This window comes from Echiichthys vipera, assembly GCF_963691815.1.
Source record: "Echiichthys vipera genome assembly, chromosome: X".
Classification (NCBI taxonomy): domain Eukaryota; kingdom Metazoa; phylum Chordata; class Actinopteri; order Perciformes; family Trachinidae; genus Echiichthys; species Echiichthys vipera.
In genome coordinates, this window is record NC_139825.1 from 20,262,943 (window position 1) to 20,277,294 (window position 14,352).

General features: G+C 40.0%; 1 protein-coding gene across 1 annotated transcript in view; it reads left to right on the forward strand.

The window, feature by feature from the left end:
- The window catches only part of kif5ab (kinesin family member 5A, b), a gene marked incomplete at both ends in the record, with an annotated part of 61,310 nt that overhangs the window by 29,231 nt on the left and 17,727 nt on the right, over positions 1 to 14,352 (forward strand). Inside the window, 8 exons of the mRNA XM_083938619.1 lie at positions 108 to 256; positions 2,366 to 2,514; positions 4,868 to 5,076; positions 6,435 to 6,503; positions 7,660 to 7,866; positions 10,978 to 11,124; positions 12,549 to 12,737; positions 13,305 to 13,422. Of these exons, the coding sequence (XP_083794745.1) occupies positions 108 to 256; positions 2,366 to 2,514; positions 4,868 to 5,076; positions 6,435 to 6,503; positions 7,660 to 7,866; positions 10,978 to 11,124; positions 12,549 to 12,737; positions 13,305 to 13,422 (1,237 nt within the window). The remainder of the gene's footprint in view (positions 1 to 107; positions 257 to 2,365; positions 2,515 to 4,867; positions 5,077 to 6,434; positions 6,504 to 7,659; positions 7,867 to 10,977; positions 11,125 to 12,548; positions 12,738 to 13,304; positions 13,423 to 14,352) is intronic.

A 14,352-nucleotide genomic window follows, 5' to 3' on the forward strand; every position in this document is an offset into this window, starting at 1 on the left:
TCATATGCGTTGTGGTGCAACAATTCTACTGTCCTCCACGGTCTTTGAATCCTCTTCTATCTCTCTTCTTTTAATGCATTTCTTCCTTTCTGTCTTTGTCTTCATAGAAATCACACGTGCCCTACCGTGACAGCAAAATGACTCGCATCTTACAGGACTCACTGGGCGGGAACTGTCGCACCACCATGTTCATCTGTTGCTCTCCCTCCAGCTACAATGATGTAGAGACCAAATCCACACTGATGTTTGGCCAACGGTAACATGCTTCCACGGGCTGCTGCACTGTCCGTCTCGCTCAGTTGCAGCTGTTGGGATGTTTTTTCTGCTGAAATGTGTTCAACTCAGATATGCTGTTCACATATTACTGCTTCCGACTTTGCTTTTGACAACCTGCACTCTTCTTTGGAGGCAGATCTGTGTGTTGTTTCTGATCGTGCTGGGATTGCATAGAGAGCTTTTTTTGCGTAATTTTAAGGGTAAGCTGCACTCAGATTCGGTCTGCCTGCCAGCTTTCCTCTACTATTGCTCATGGTCAACTCAAAGAAACTCACAGAAGGATCTTGCGAAAGCCCCGTTTTTCTTTCTAACAATAAATTTCTTGAATAAGGACGGACACGAGAGTGTCTGTTGAAACAAATAATGTATGACAGAGCAAAGAGAGTGACAGAATCCACAGCAGATATTTAAATTTTCACTACACAGAAGATTTGGTCTCTCATCTCCCTCTGTCAGCAACAGTAGCTGTTTACCTGCATGATTAATCTCCTTCTTAAAATACAATATGACATGATATTAAACAGATATTTGTCACACTTTATTTAGATATTTTACTATTCTCAACGTTTTGAGTGACTATATTGTGGGGACGCACCGACTGTTAAATATCTGTGCAGATAATGATGTTTCAAATAACAAAAGCAAAGCAGAAATGTGTAAAATCATTTAGCATTTCAATAGACTATCTTTGAATAACCACCCATTAAATCATACATATTAATGAAACAGCCTTTTTAATATAACCTTCGGCATAACGGATTCAAATGCCTTGATAGCCGGCTATACAGTTACCTAACTGCAACTGCTAGAGATAGTGTAAGCATCCCTGCCTTGTTGCAGCTAATTTTTTTCCCCTTCTCATCCTAGATATGAGACATAGAACTGAACAGTCGCTCACTGTTCATACAGCGTGCTGGTGCATGGAGCATGTGGTATTTGCATGCAGTTTGTGTCAGTGCTAGAAAACGGAGGTGATTTCTCCAGTGTCTGAGTGCCATGGCATTTCTGGAAATGGGGCCTCTGCAAAGAAACATATTTTACACACTGCATGTTGCTGATCTTTCTCTGAGACTGTGTTGTACTCCCACACGGCCGACATTTTCTTTCATTTTTGAAACAAACCACACATGTGCACAGAACCCGTTGCACTCATGGCAGATTTTTGTCCAGACAGAAGCTTCTTCTCTGAATCATGCAGTGGGGTATGCCAGCTACTGTACCAAAAATAACAAGCACAAAATGAATGCGACACAAAAGATCAGATCAGCCACTGCCATCAATCAGTGACTGCCGACAGGCCGGTGACAGTCAACAAGGTGAATATCGGCAGATAATGATGTTTGGCCGACAAATCGGTGCATTCCTTCTACGTATGTTGTTTCAAAAAGGGTCCACCAATGTGCAAATTTATGTGCAATGTATAGGTCTATGGTCAGACTGTAGTGTAGATGCATAGCATAAATAAGCCATTAACACTTTTACTTTACTTTCACCAGATGTTTGATTATCAGCATTTCTTTATCCAAATAAAGCGTTTGCCAATTTCTGATGTGATGAGACAATTTTAGATTGGGCTGTTTGTTGTGCCAACTTCAGATAATTCAGATAATGAATGCAGTGTTTTCTCACTGGAGTGTTAAATTAAGAGATAGCCACTAATGGGAAGTTCACAGCCAAAGCAGAGTGCAGTGGCTATATCGTGAATGTTTCATCTATGTGGTGTCACTCATTTGCATCATAATTGAGCAATAATTAATAATCACATGCTGTACTCTTTTATTAAATGTATGATTGCTATATTTTAATGTAAATATGTTTAAGAGGTCTGAAGGGTTTTTACATTTTGAGTTCTTGCCTCCCTCTCCCATCAAACACAGTTGGCAGAAACCCAATTTGCATACCAATTAATGAGATGCAAGCCCATTTTCATTGAGAAGCCAGGGCTGAAATACCCTTGTTGGCAGTTACTCTGTGCTCTGCTTTTCTCTCACACTTTCTTTTCCCCTCTTTTCCTCTCACCCTCATACTCACACCTCCCTCCCCCCTTCCCGTCTTCTTCTGCTATTTCTCCCTACATCCCTCCAATTAGAGCCAAGACCATTAGAAATACTGTATCAGTGAACCTGGAGCTCACAGCAGAGCAGTGGAAGAAGAAGTATGAAAAGGAAAAGGAGAAGAACAGGTCACTGAAGGAGACTGTTAAAAGACTTGAGGCTGAGCTGAACCACTGGAGGAACGGTAATATGATGAAATCATGCTGGCAGCTCACAAAAACATGGAATATCTAAGTCTTTTCCCGGTGAAGAACTGTGAAAATTCTTACCTATGCATTTTGATATTATTGGTACTTTTTGTATAATGACAGAATAATGTTTATATATTTAGCCACCCAAGTGGGGCGGTGGTTATTTGACCCACCACTTTGGTCCAAACTGAAATATCTCTGCTACTTTTTGATGGATTGCCATAAAATGTGGTACATATATTCATATCCCCCTCAGGATGTTTTTATGTTTGTACTTATTGATGATCAGCAAATGTTGGCATGCTAAGATGGTGATTATGCTAAAATAATACATAATGACAAGGTCACTGTGAACAGTTAGCATTTAGCTTAAAGCACAGCAGGGCTTATGTGCAGCCTCACAGAGCTGCTCCCGTGGCTGTAAATCCAGTCTAAAGTTTAATTACTGTAATAAATGACAAAAATGAACGAGTCCTAGCTTTAAGAGAATGATAATAAACCAGGAAGTTAAGTGATTTTTTGCGTCCTACTATATTGTCAAAGATTAAAAGTGTAATGTTTGCAGGTCAGAAGCATATTGCGCTGGAGAGCGCTGAAAGTCAAGTCCAGAGAACAAGAGCGTACATGGTCCCCAGTAGAAAAATCTCAACACTGCATGTCCTTGCTCCAGTCTCTTTTCATGCACAAAAGAGCACTTACAAACCGGAATGAAAATGTTACCAGCCTGCTAGCCTGCAGACATTATTTTTCAGTCCACGTAAGTGCAGATTTAACCTCATTTGATATCTGAATACATGCCAGTGGAGTTATGGGAAGAGAGCAGCCAAACAGACTTGCTGGACTTGAGCCCAAAACACTTAAAAATCCCTTTTTTGGCTACTACTATTTCAGATTATTCAGACTTTTACACTTTGTATAATTGGATTACCCTGTGATTGTGCTGAAGGCACCAAAGGCTGGATGCTTTTATGTTTTATGAATCCTTATGTATTAGTAATCCTCGTGACGGAAGGGCTAATCACTTATACAGAGAAGTTGTGAGTTACAGTTTCTTCTCCCATGTCAGAACATACACACCTGTGTTGGTTCACACGAAGCACTGAACACACACACATAAGGCTTCCTTTCCTGACAGGCTGAAGTTCAATTCAAATGTCAGTGCACTCAGTGATAGTGATGATTGGTTGACATTCAAGCAGTGTAATGAATCCTGTCCGATGTTTTTCTTGGAGATCATTCCTTCGGTGCTTGACCTGAATTTTTAAAACACTGTAATATATCTCTATTGAACACCTATCAGTGAAAATTATTACTTTTATTGCTTCATCCCTCTCAGTTACTCTGCTACACACACATACACACACACACACACAACCTCTCCCTTCTCTCTTTCTGTATGTCTCTCTCACAATTTAGTACTTTTAATTTCCTAATAGATCATTTTGACACCACCATTGCCCCCACCCTCACTGTATTGTTGCCTACCTCAGGCCAGGAACTCCCTGAGACGAACGCTGTTGACCTCCATCTTGTACCACATTACCAGAATGTTTAGTCAAGGATGGCCCAAAGGCAAGAACAGCTGTCTCATACAGTACATTCCACCCCATCACCTCCCTACACTCTCTAGAGGAGGTTTTTGTTACATTGATCCAAGCAGCTGTTTTACCTTCAGCTAGATAAGAAGACCTAATCGGTGAAAGGTGTCAGTTAAGTGGATCGTCTTAACTATGGATTTCTTTGACCTAGCCGTAAAGGGGCAAACCACTCAATTTACCAACTGATCCTCTTCTTTCTGGCTACATTGTATCAGTCAAATCAGTGCTGTGAAATACTGGTGTCACACAAAAAAAAACAGTGGAAGAAAGCTTCCCAACCACTTCTACCTAAACATCAGCATCAGGAAAAGCTCAAAAAATACAATGGATTACAATCCAGAGTAGCTGTCAGTCCAAGTATTTGTCTGTGCTCTTCATTGCATTAAGTGCCTACACTTTTGTACTACTGCACAATTAGCATACAGAATTTTCTCATTTTTCTACATTCAACACCTTCACTCTTTTTTTCTTTGTGAACTGCTGGAGGAGCCTGAGCCAAAGTCAGACACAAGTCAACTGACGTTTCAGTTTTGTACTGCTGTTGAGTCTGTAGAAAATGAGGCCCATTTGTGGCACAGACGTATCTCAAAGCTAAGATTTGAATATTTATTCTGGAGTAAGGAAAGGACATATGCTTAAGATTAGCCCACTAATGCCTTTTTTGCATGCATCCATAGTGGAGGATTTCTCAGCGATGAGAGCAGCACATTTACAAAAGAAAATCCAACATTTTGTCCCACGTCTTTAGGTGAGGATGTTGTCGGGTTAGAGCCCCTGAGCCCAGGATTAGAGGACGTCCCCCTGGTGCCTCCCGAAACTGATGAGCCACTTCTCGGCATCTGCAGCCCCTGCAGCCCTTGCTCAGTTGCCTCCTCCATTGTGGTTCACATCTCTGAGGAGGAGCGGCAGAAGTATGAGGAGGAGATCCGCAAGCTTTACAAACAGCTGGATGATAAGGTGATGAATGAATGCTGCAGTAGGAGCATTTGTGTGCATGAATGTAGAGCTGTTTACACATGATGGATTACATTTTTATAATGGAATGCATGCATGAACACAAATAGCATATCATACATGTATTATTCATATTAATGAATTCAGGATCAGACACATAGCACTGACTAATGTGGCTACTCTTAGGAATAGATGTCATAAGGGAAATAGTAATGTTTTACATTGAAAGGCATTAAAGCTTTAATTTATTTAACACTTCATCTATGCTCATGCTATGCTCCATGGTGCTAAAGTGTGCAGTCTTTTATTAACAGATATTCAGTGAAATGACACAGTATCTCCTTTACAGAAAAAGCCTTATTTTTCAGTAATGTTTTCACACATTCAGGCATTTCCAGGTGTGTTGCACAGACTGTACTTGGCCATCCATGGGGATGCATACATTTAATTATTTCTCTGCTTACAGTATCGGGTACTCCAGCTGTAGACCTGATGTAGAATAGTCTATGTTACATGTTAACTTATACACAGGGCATACCTGCAGCATTTGTTCGGCATTTTTGTTTCTGGTTGAAGGTACTTGAGTTTAGCATTGAAAGAGCTCGCTTTTTCTACTGTGGTCTGCATGATGAGTTGACAACAGACCATGAAATAAAGGATTTTTTAACTGTAATTTGATCAGTGAGGTGAACTCAAATGCAGCACACATTTAATTTTAGAATGAAGGTTTAATTGTTACCTTGCACCTGACTACGTTGGAGACGATGAGGGGGAATCCAGTTGAGGAAGACAGAGGTGATGAGGACTGATGAGTGTCGAGGCGAGGCAGAGTATGGAGTCGTGAGCGTGTTGAACGGCAGTTGAGCGAAAAGGCAGGCACAGTGGATCTGTAGCACGTAAAAAAAACATATTAGCAGCTAAATCAAAACAGACACCAGATAAATCTTGAATACACAATTCAGGTGAGCAAGTGCACTAAGATACTGCTGTAGTGATGTCAGGCAAAGAGTGAGTGAGACCAAGGGTTGATATACTGATTAGTGGGATGAGTTTCAGCTGTGCAGCTAACAGCAGGTGAAACACTTGCCAGCAAAATGGAGCCAGAGGAGGGACTGACTGTACGGCCATGGCTGTAACAATATCCTTATTAATATGCTGTGATTGTTTTTTTTTTGTTTATGGTCATACTGTATTAATGAGATGCATATATCTCATTTGCACTGTTAAAACGTATTATTGTGGTTGAACATGGAACCCATAGTACAAAAGATGGCAGTGTACAAAGTATATGTACTGTACCAGTGTGTGTTATACACTGTAGATAAACTGTTTCTACTCCATGTGTATCTTTGCTGCTGAAGGATGATGAGATCAACCACCAGAGCCAGATGGTGGAGAAACTCAAAGAGCAGATGCTCGACCAGGAGGAGGTAAAGTACTCTGGCTTTTCTATCCTTTTATCAGTTTGTTTAAATGGCTCACGGCAGGCTGCATGTGGCAATCAATGCCACGCTTTGAATAGGATTCAGCTGCAAAGAGTTTATTACCTCACCCTTGAGACAGATGAGGAAACAAAAACACCTTTTCAGGTGCCAAAAAGCACTTGAGAGTTATTGCTTAACTCTAAGTTTATTTGCAAGAATATATAATGTTTCAGTGGCTACTCAGACACAAGTGAATGGATGGAAGGATCAATACGAAGACTGATGGAGAATTAAGGGAAAGACCATTATTGTTTTGTTGTTTTAGTATGCATGGCTAGTATTGTTGCTAATTATCTGATATGTGATTTCAAATGCTGTGGATGAGCATGACTATGAAAATCTTTTTCAGCCTTTCCTCATACAAATCTACAGTAAACAGGTTTATCTGCTTATGTATGCTTCTCCTGGGAAGAGCAGCAATTAAAAAGCATGTAATTACAAACAGTATTTACAACATGTATTCATAGCAGTGACTAACCCAGTGGGCTAAACAGCCTGAGCCAAGCTTTTGCATGTAGTACACTGCCAAGTAAAAGACTCCACATTTGAAAAATTAGTTCATTCATATCCCAAAATGGGCCTGCTGTGGGTTGAGCTGACATTATGGTAACTACCCAACCTCAGATTCGTGAATAGTAACATGATTTTACATCCATTTGGCAAAAAACAGAAGCTGTATGCTACAGTGCAAACACTCTGGCACCCTGCGTAGAGCAACATCTACGTTTAATGACATCCGTTCAGTAAAATGGCCCACAGTGTGTTGCAGAAGTGCAAGCAAACACCTTGGTGGCAACATTTCTGTGTTAATTGATAATCTAAGATTAATATTCGTGAGTGTTTTACCTGTTAAATCTCACCTGTATTGTGTAACATGGTTTGTACACATGCTTATTTCTTATAACCAAGAGAACCTGATAAATTTCACAGTTATGTTTTATTAAAACCCAGCAGCTCTGCCTTGTGAATAATGAAGACGCTGTTGTTGTATACAATTCTCCTGTAAAGTTACATTTCTCTGATCCTATTTTAAGTCAAATCTTACTCTATATCTTTCTTTTTTAGAGCTTATATTAAGTTTTTAAATCTCTATTTCCCTCAGCTTTTAGCATCATCCAGGGGCAACAGCGAAAAGGTGCAGTCAGAGCTCGGCAGGCTGCAGACAGAGAATGAATCTGCTAAGGCCGAAGTGAAGGAGGTCCTCCAGGCCCTGGAAGAGCTGGCGGTCAACTATGACCAGAAGAGCCTGGAGGTTGAGGAGAAGAGCGTGCAGAACAAGCTGCTGGCTGAGGAGCTCGCAAAGAAAATGGTGTGTTTTTGCTAACTGGTTCATACCTAATACTGTAGGTGAAAAAATAGCAGCTAATATATTCTCAAATAGAGAAAAAAAGAGAATGATGAAGAGAAAAAGAAAAAGAATCGAAAGGCAACAGAGAAGAATAAGCTGATAAATGCATGGACATACATGTATCCATTTAACACCTTTCAAGAATGTGTAGAACTACCGGTTCAAAATGCAATTCGAGAGAGTAAAATTAGACAGCTGCATGAAAGGAAAGATAGGACAATGACTGACAGCAAAGGCAGAAGCTATGAACTAATTAATTTCATATGATAGGCTGGCTGTTTCACACTATGACCATAAATAAAAAGGAAAAACTCTAAAGACTGCAGCTACCAAAAGCACAAGTCATACTTTTTCTTGATGAAGGTCAGCATTCAAAGTAATCTCATAGACACCCTTCTGAAGCCTTGATTTCCACAGAAAAGCTTGTTCACACAAGGACAACATTTAATATTTACGGATTTTTGGTAAAGGATTAAATTGCAGTTAATTAAATCTAATAGTTCCAATTGTTCCTCTGCAAAAGCCTCTGAAATTTAGTTATTAAAGACAATCTACTTTTATTAAATTAATTTAATAAATTAATTATTAAAACAAGCCTTTCATTGACTGTGCGCAAGACATATTCATATCAGTTTTTGAGGTTTTGAAAATGTCTTAAAAGCAACTTTCAATTAGTGATGGTCTGAAAATATTGTATGCCCTGAATACTTTTTTCAGCTTCTTGCTGCAGTGCATACCCCACGTCATACAGTATCACGTGTAATCATGCCACCAAACCTGAGAGACCCAGATCCTCCTCACATGCATGCTTGCAGACAACAAAGGACTCTGAGGCATCTGAACATCAAACTTAGTCAACATGGCATTCCCATACCTCCATAATAAATAAATTAATAATAAAATAATTGGAAAAAGTTCAGTCACTCTCAATCAAACCCACACAGTCCCAATGAAGCAAATTAACTGCATATGTGAGTGTTAAACCCTTAGTAAATAATACCTAAGGATGTTTTTTTTATTGTGGTTGTTGCTTACTCATGAGTAATTACTGTTGTATAATTAGAAATAGAAGAAATATTCAAGATTTAATGTTTTCAGGGGCTATAAAAATGTGAGATGAATTAATCAGAGAAGCAAAGTTTTGAAATGATGCAGATCTACTTGCTCTGATGATTTTAAAGTTTTGTATGTGACCAGATCTTTGTGCGGAGGAAAGTCCTTTAGAGATAAAAGTGAAAAGAAAGACGACTGGCAGAGCTATATATGCCTTAATTAAAATATTGTGACTGGCTCAGTGGATGGAGTGGACCATTTTTCACCATCCTAAAACCTCTTCAATATTGCAGGCTCTGTTTAACAATCTGCCACGGTGCCCTTTCCTCCCTCTCGTTCTCCCTCAGAAACTGGTCCAGAAATTGATGAAAGGAGCTGACAATGTCACCGCACAGTTTAGTCTGCAAAATGTTCTTTCCTCAACCATCTCACTCAGTACACCTTCTCACAGACCTTTTCTGCTACATGCCCCCTGACTCTTTATTACTAATTCTCCACTGTTTACATCCCAGCTGTTATTTAAAAAGAGGCAATACTGTACATTAGCATATTCTCCATATAGAAATGGAGCGGCATTGACCTAGAAAAATGCTGTAATTGAGTGCATTCATCACTGTCTTCACCCCAAAGTCGCCTCAGCTGTCTTCGTCTCTGCTTGCGGCGGAAGCTCCTCTCTTCTTCTGCAGCATACCATGCCATCGCTCACTGTCGCTGCCATTCTTCTGCTCCTTTGAGCATCGTCTTTCAGCCATCCGTCCACCTAAACCCCCTGCTATCATTTCAGTATGATTAACGCCATTCATCATTCAACAAACCATCTCCTCATAACCTCTTCATAAATCTTTCTTCAACTAAACTGAGCATTTTTCATTAACCTCTTTTCACCTTTCCTTTTGACTTACTCATGGACGGATTAATTTCAGTTAATTATTTACTGCCTTTTATGCTAAGGTAATGTTTGGACATGTGAAGTGACCTGGTAAATGATCACAGGGCTTAAAGTTAATGAAGTAAATGAAGAGGGAGACTAGGGTGATAAAGGAGTAGATTTTGCTGTATTTAAGAAGGTGGTTAATGGTGCTTTCTGTTGACAGTGATCCATGGCAGCAGTAACCTAAAGTGCACCATTAAAAAAATGTATATTATTTCTGTGACAGCAGGTCATCTAGAATAAAATGAAACACCTTCAGTGCATTTTGCACCACCTCTATGGAAACAGACCCATGCCAGTTTTACATTCTGTAATTGCACACAAATTAAACATGCTGAGATTTGCAGGTTGACTTTGATATCCTTTTTTTGGACTGATAATAATAAAAATAAATGAATACAAATTTAAACGTAAAGAAACTTGACATTTTCATAGGTTTAGCTAGTGAAAATGTGTTGGGTTGGGGTTGGGGAGATTTGTACTCATGACCTTTTAAAATCCTGGTTACAGCCCTGACCACCACCACCACCACCAACAAACGGTTTTCTTTGTCTCATTGATGTGTTGCTAATGTTGTAAACTGAGGTACAGTTTTGCAAGATCAAATCATTTGTTTTCAAGGTAAACAAAGTGCACCGCCCCCTCTTGCACTTTATTTCTTCAGCCCTATAGAGTATCGATTGAACCCAAATTGTTTCATTGGGGCTACAGTATTGTTTAGAAGCTGCCTGCTGTACAAAATGAAGAATAAAGTAGGCTCCATCATTCACTCTCCCAGATGCTTGCATCCAGCGCCAATGCCATCAGCCCCTATCTCAGTAGTTTATCGATTTGTAATTTAGTTGCCATTATGTTTTTGCTACTTGGGTTTCTTGGACGAGAATTAGGTCAGGGGTTGTGTGTGCCAGCAGGTTATGGGACTCTCAATCCCTCCCTCTCTCAATCTTCTCCTACACAGTTTTCTTTCCCGGTAATCCCCTCTTCTTTCCCTTCTCCCTCTCTTCTCTTGGTCATCTTTTTTTCTCCAATTTCCCAAACTTCTCTCTTTTCCTCGTCTTCCTCTGTGTTAACACTCGTCTCCTTCACAGGCTCAGCTCATGGCTTTGGAGGCGGAGCTGTCCCGTATCCAGGAAGTGAGCAGCCACCAAAGGAAACGTATCGCTGAGATTCTCAATGGGCTGATGAGGGACCTGAGTGAGTTCAGCACCATCGTTGGAAACAGGGACATCAAGCTGGTGAGGTGTTTAAAAAGATGACAAGAGCACTATGCAGTCAAAGTTTCTGATTCTTCTCAGTGTTTCCAAATTCTCTACCTAGAGGTTTAAATCCCCAAAGTCAGAAGAAACCCTGTGCACAAATGTCACACACTTACTTCTGGAATCACTGCGTCTTACTCTTTCCAGTGAACAAGCCACAATGAAAATTTAAAAATGTACTTACATTAGTTTGTAAGCATATTAAAAACGTGCTACTTATGAATTCACATACAAATACAAATAATTTTTCCACCATGCAGATGGTGGTATAAGTAATATTATATTAAAAAAACAAGTTCTAGCCCTCGATTAACTGACTGACTCTATGAAACTTCCTGCCTACATCACTTCAAAATCCATGAAGAGTATACAGTATATACTTTTTGACATTACTGAGGCTAAATTGTCCTGTCAATAAAGTTTTTATAACCATGAACACACTGACACTGAGTCATACACAGAATATATATATACATATATAGAGAGAGTATATAGTATAAGTATATACTGTACTCTGTGATCATACAGGTCTAGGCAGGAACCCAAATCATTTCAAATTGTGCAAAACATTTCTTTATTCCCTTAAAAAAAGTGTCCCACAACAGGGATTCCCAGCCAAAGGTAAATGTACCACACAGGGTACTTGGGCAAATTTAGCTCATAAAAAAATAAAAACAACTGGAAACCACTGTCTTACAACATTCCCTATAGCACCACTCACATGCTGAGTTATGACACAAGTGGTTATCCTCACTAATTCTGGAAATACGAAACAAAACAATATATGGATTGCCTGACTTACACATGTAGCATGTGAATAAAGGGAAAGAGCAAAAACAGATGTGTGTAAAAATTCTGTGCCTGATTGTTGGCTACTTTATCACACATGCACTGTGAGATATTAAATCCAGAGTGGAAAATTCAAAATGTTTTGCGCAGAATTTTGAACATTTTTCTTTCATCCTGACATGTTTGGCATCTTATGAATCTTGATGAGATTTAAAAGAAATATGAGTGTTTGTGGCTGTGTGTTCCAGCTGCAGGGCAATACATTATGCAAAACAGTGTGTATATTTATACAGTACCCTTTCTACCCATCCTCAACACCTGCTGAGGATAGATATTAGACATATCCACTGACATAGTTTGGTGGTAATGATTTTGATATGTGGACACATTGTCTATCCTCCACAGTTAATATCAGAGCGTATGAGTCACGGCATCTGGTAAATGATGCGTTTAATCTAATGAATGTGCCTAAAAAATGTCAAAGTGTCTCTGATGCCTCCCTCCCTTTTTAACTCCCCAGCTGTCTTTATTGTCCCCACTCAATCTTAACTAAACGTCTCCAACTATTCTTTTAATGGTCCCTCCTCCTCCTCTTGACCCTTATTTGTCTCCAGCCCATGGAGATCAGCGGTGCGATCGAGGAGGAGTTCACAGTGGCCCGCCTCTACATCAGTAAGATAAAGTCGGAGGTGAAGTTCATGGTGAAGCGCTGCCGCCACCTGGAGAGCCTGCAGATAGAGTGTCACCGCAAGATGGAGGAGACGGGCAGAGAGCTGTCCTCATGTCACCTCTTCATTTCACAGGTGAGCGACTGATGGAGGAAAACATCCGGTGTAGAAAAATGTTTGAAAATCTGTCAGTCAAGCAGGAAGTTTTAGTGTTGATGAGGAAAAATCAGGACAATATATACTGAAACCTCCCAGTGCAAAATATGAATTATCAGCACAAATGAGTGATTGACGTTTTGAGTCTTCATCAGACTAATTAACATCACAAATACTTAAGTGGGCCTTTGTTTGATATTAATGACTGTGATGAAGAGCAATGTGCTTGAAACGTTAGTCACCTGTTTGTGTCAACAACAACACATCAGAAGCTTTTATTGTGTAAACTGTCCTGATTCTCAAAGGATTTATTGTGTTTATGTGGCTGACTGAAGCGATCGTCTTGTCAGTTTTACTATCTTTGGTATTTCAATTATATTCCCCAATGAATTATGAAGGATCATAAATATTCAATGTAGATCATATCCATTTCACAGGGAGGGAAAAATATGTTTTATCCTTGGTGTAAAGTGTTGTTTTGGGTCGAGGTCCTTTTTGCTCATCAGTATACATTCTGCATCTGAGATGCTGTGTTTTGACTTTCAGCACGAGGCAAAGATTCGCTCTCTGACAGACTACATGCAGAATCTGGAGCTGAAGAAGAGGAAGCTGGAGGACAGCTATGACTCTTTAAGCGAGGAGCTGGCCAAACTCCAAGCTCAAGGTATACTAATGCAATATATCTTTATACTAAAAAAATAAATCCATCATAATTAAAGTACAACAGTAGCAGTCCTGCAGTCAACAAAAAAGACTTAAAGCATACATCCATTTTAGGCTTTTTTTTTACCACAGCAGTTTGTAAAAATGGTAACATGCTCACAGTGACAATGCTAACATGCTGATATTTAGCAGCTTAACCATGTTCACCATCTTAGTTTAGTGTGTTTCAGGGTGCATTCACACAGCCTGCTGCAGCTCCGGTGATTATAACATTTACCTCTCAACACTCTGCCAGGCCGCTGGTGGGCCTACTGACTATTTGTCATTCAGAGGCTGTAGTGGGCTCATTTGTAAAGCTAGAGTGAAGATGCTTTTTAAAGTCCCAGTCGGCAACATTTGTTTGATCATATTCACTGAAGCCGACATTATGCTCTGATAGAGCAACATAAATCAGAGGGTTTTAGAAAAAAAAAACACCTCTACGTGCACGAGCCTGTTGTTTGTTTTGTCATCTTGTCCATGCATCGCAGAGCTGACTCTCAGGCACAATCTGTGCACACACTGAATGTCCCACCTCCCTGCTCGTGCATGTTACAATATCACAGGCACACGCATGCTAACGTCATTTAGGCTATGCTAAATGACGTTAGCAGTTGCTATTTATGAGTAAGTTAGCCAGCCTACCTCCGTGTAGCGTGTACCCCATGCCGTTTATTGATGAGAGAAGACACCAGATTCCTGTAAATGCGCACTGACGAGAACTCAAATGGAGAGAGCGGAGGAGCTCGGTGGTAGAGGGGGAGAGGCATGAGAGTTATAAACATTAGAAATTTGGCTAAGTCAGCTTGATCTGCCAGACTTGCCGACTGCAGCTTTAAATTCCCCAGATCTCCAGTTTGTGGTTTTTAAGTGTCATGAGGCTGTGATTATC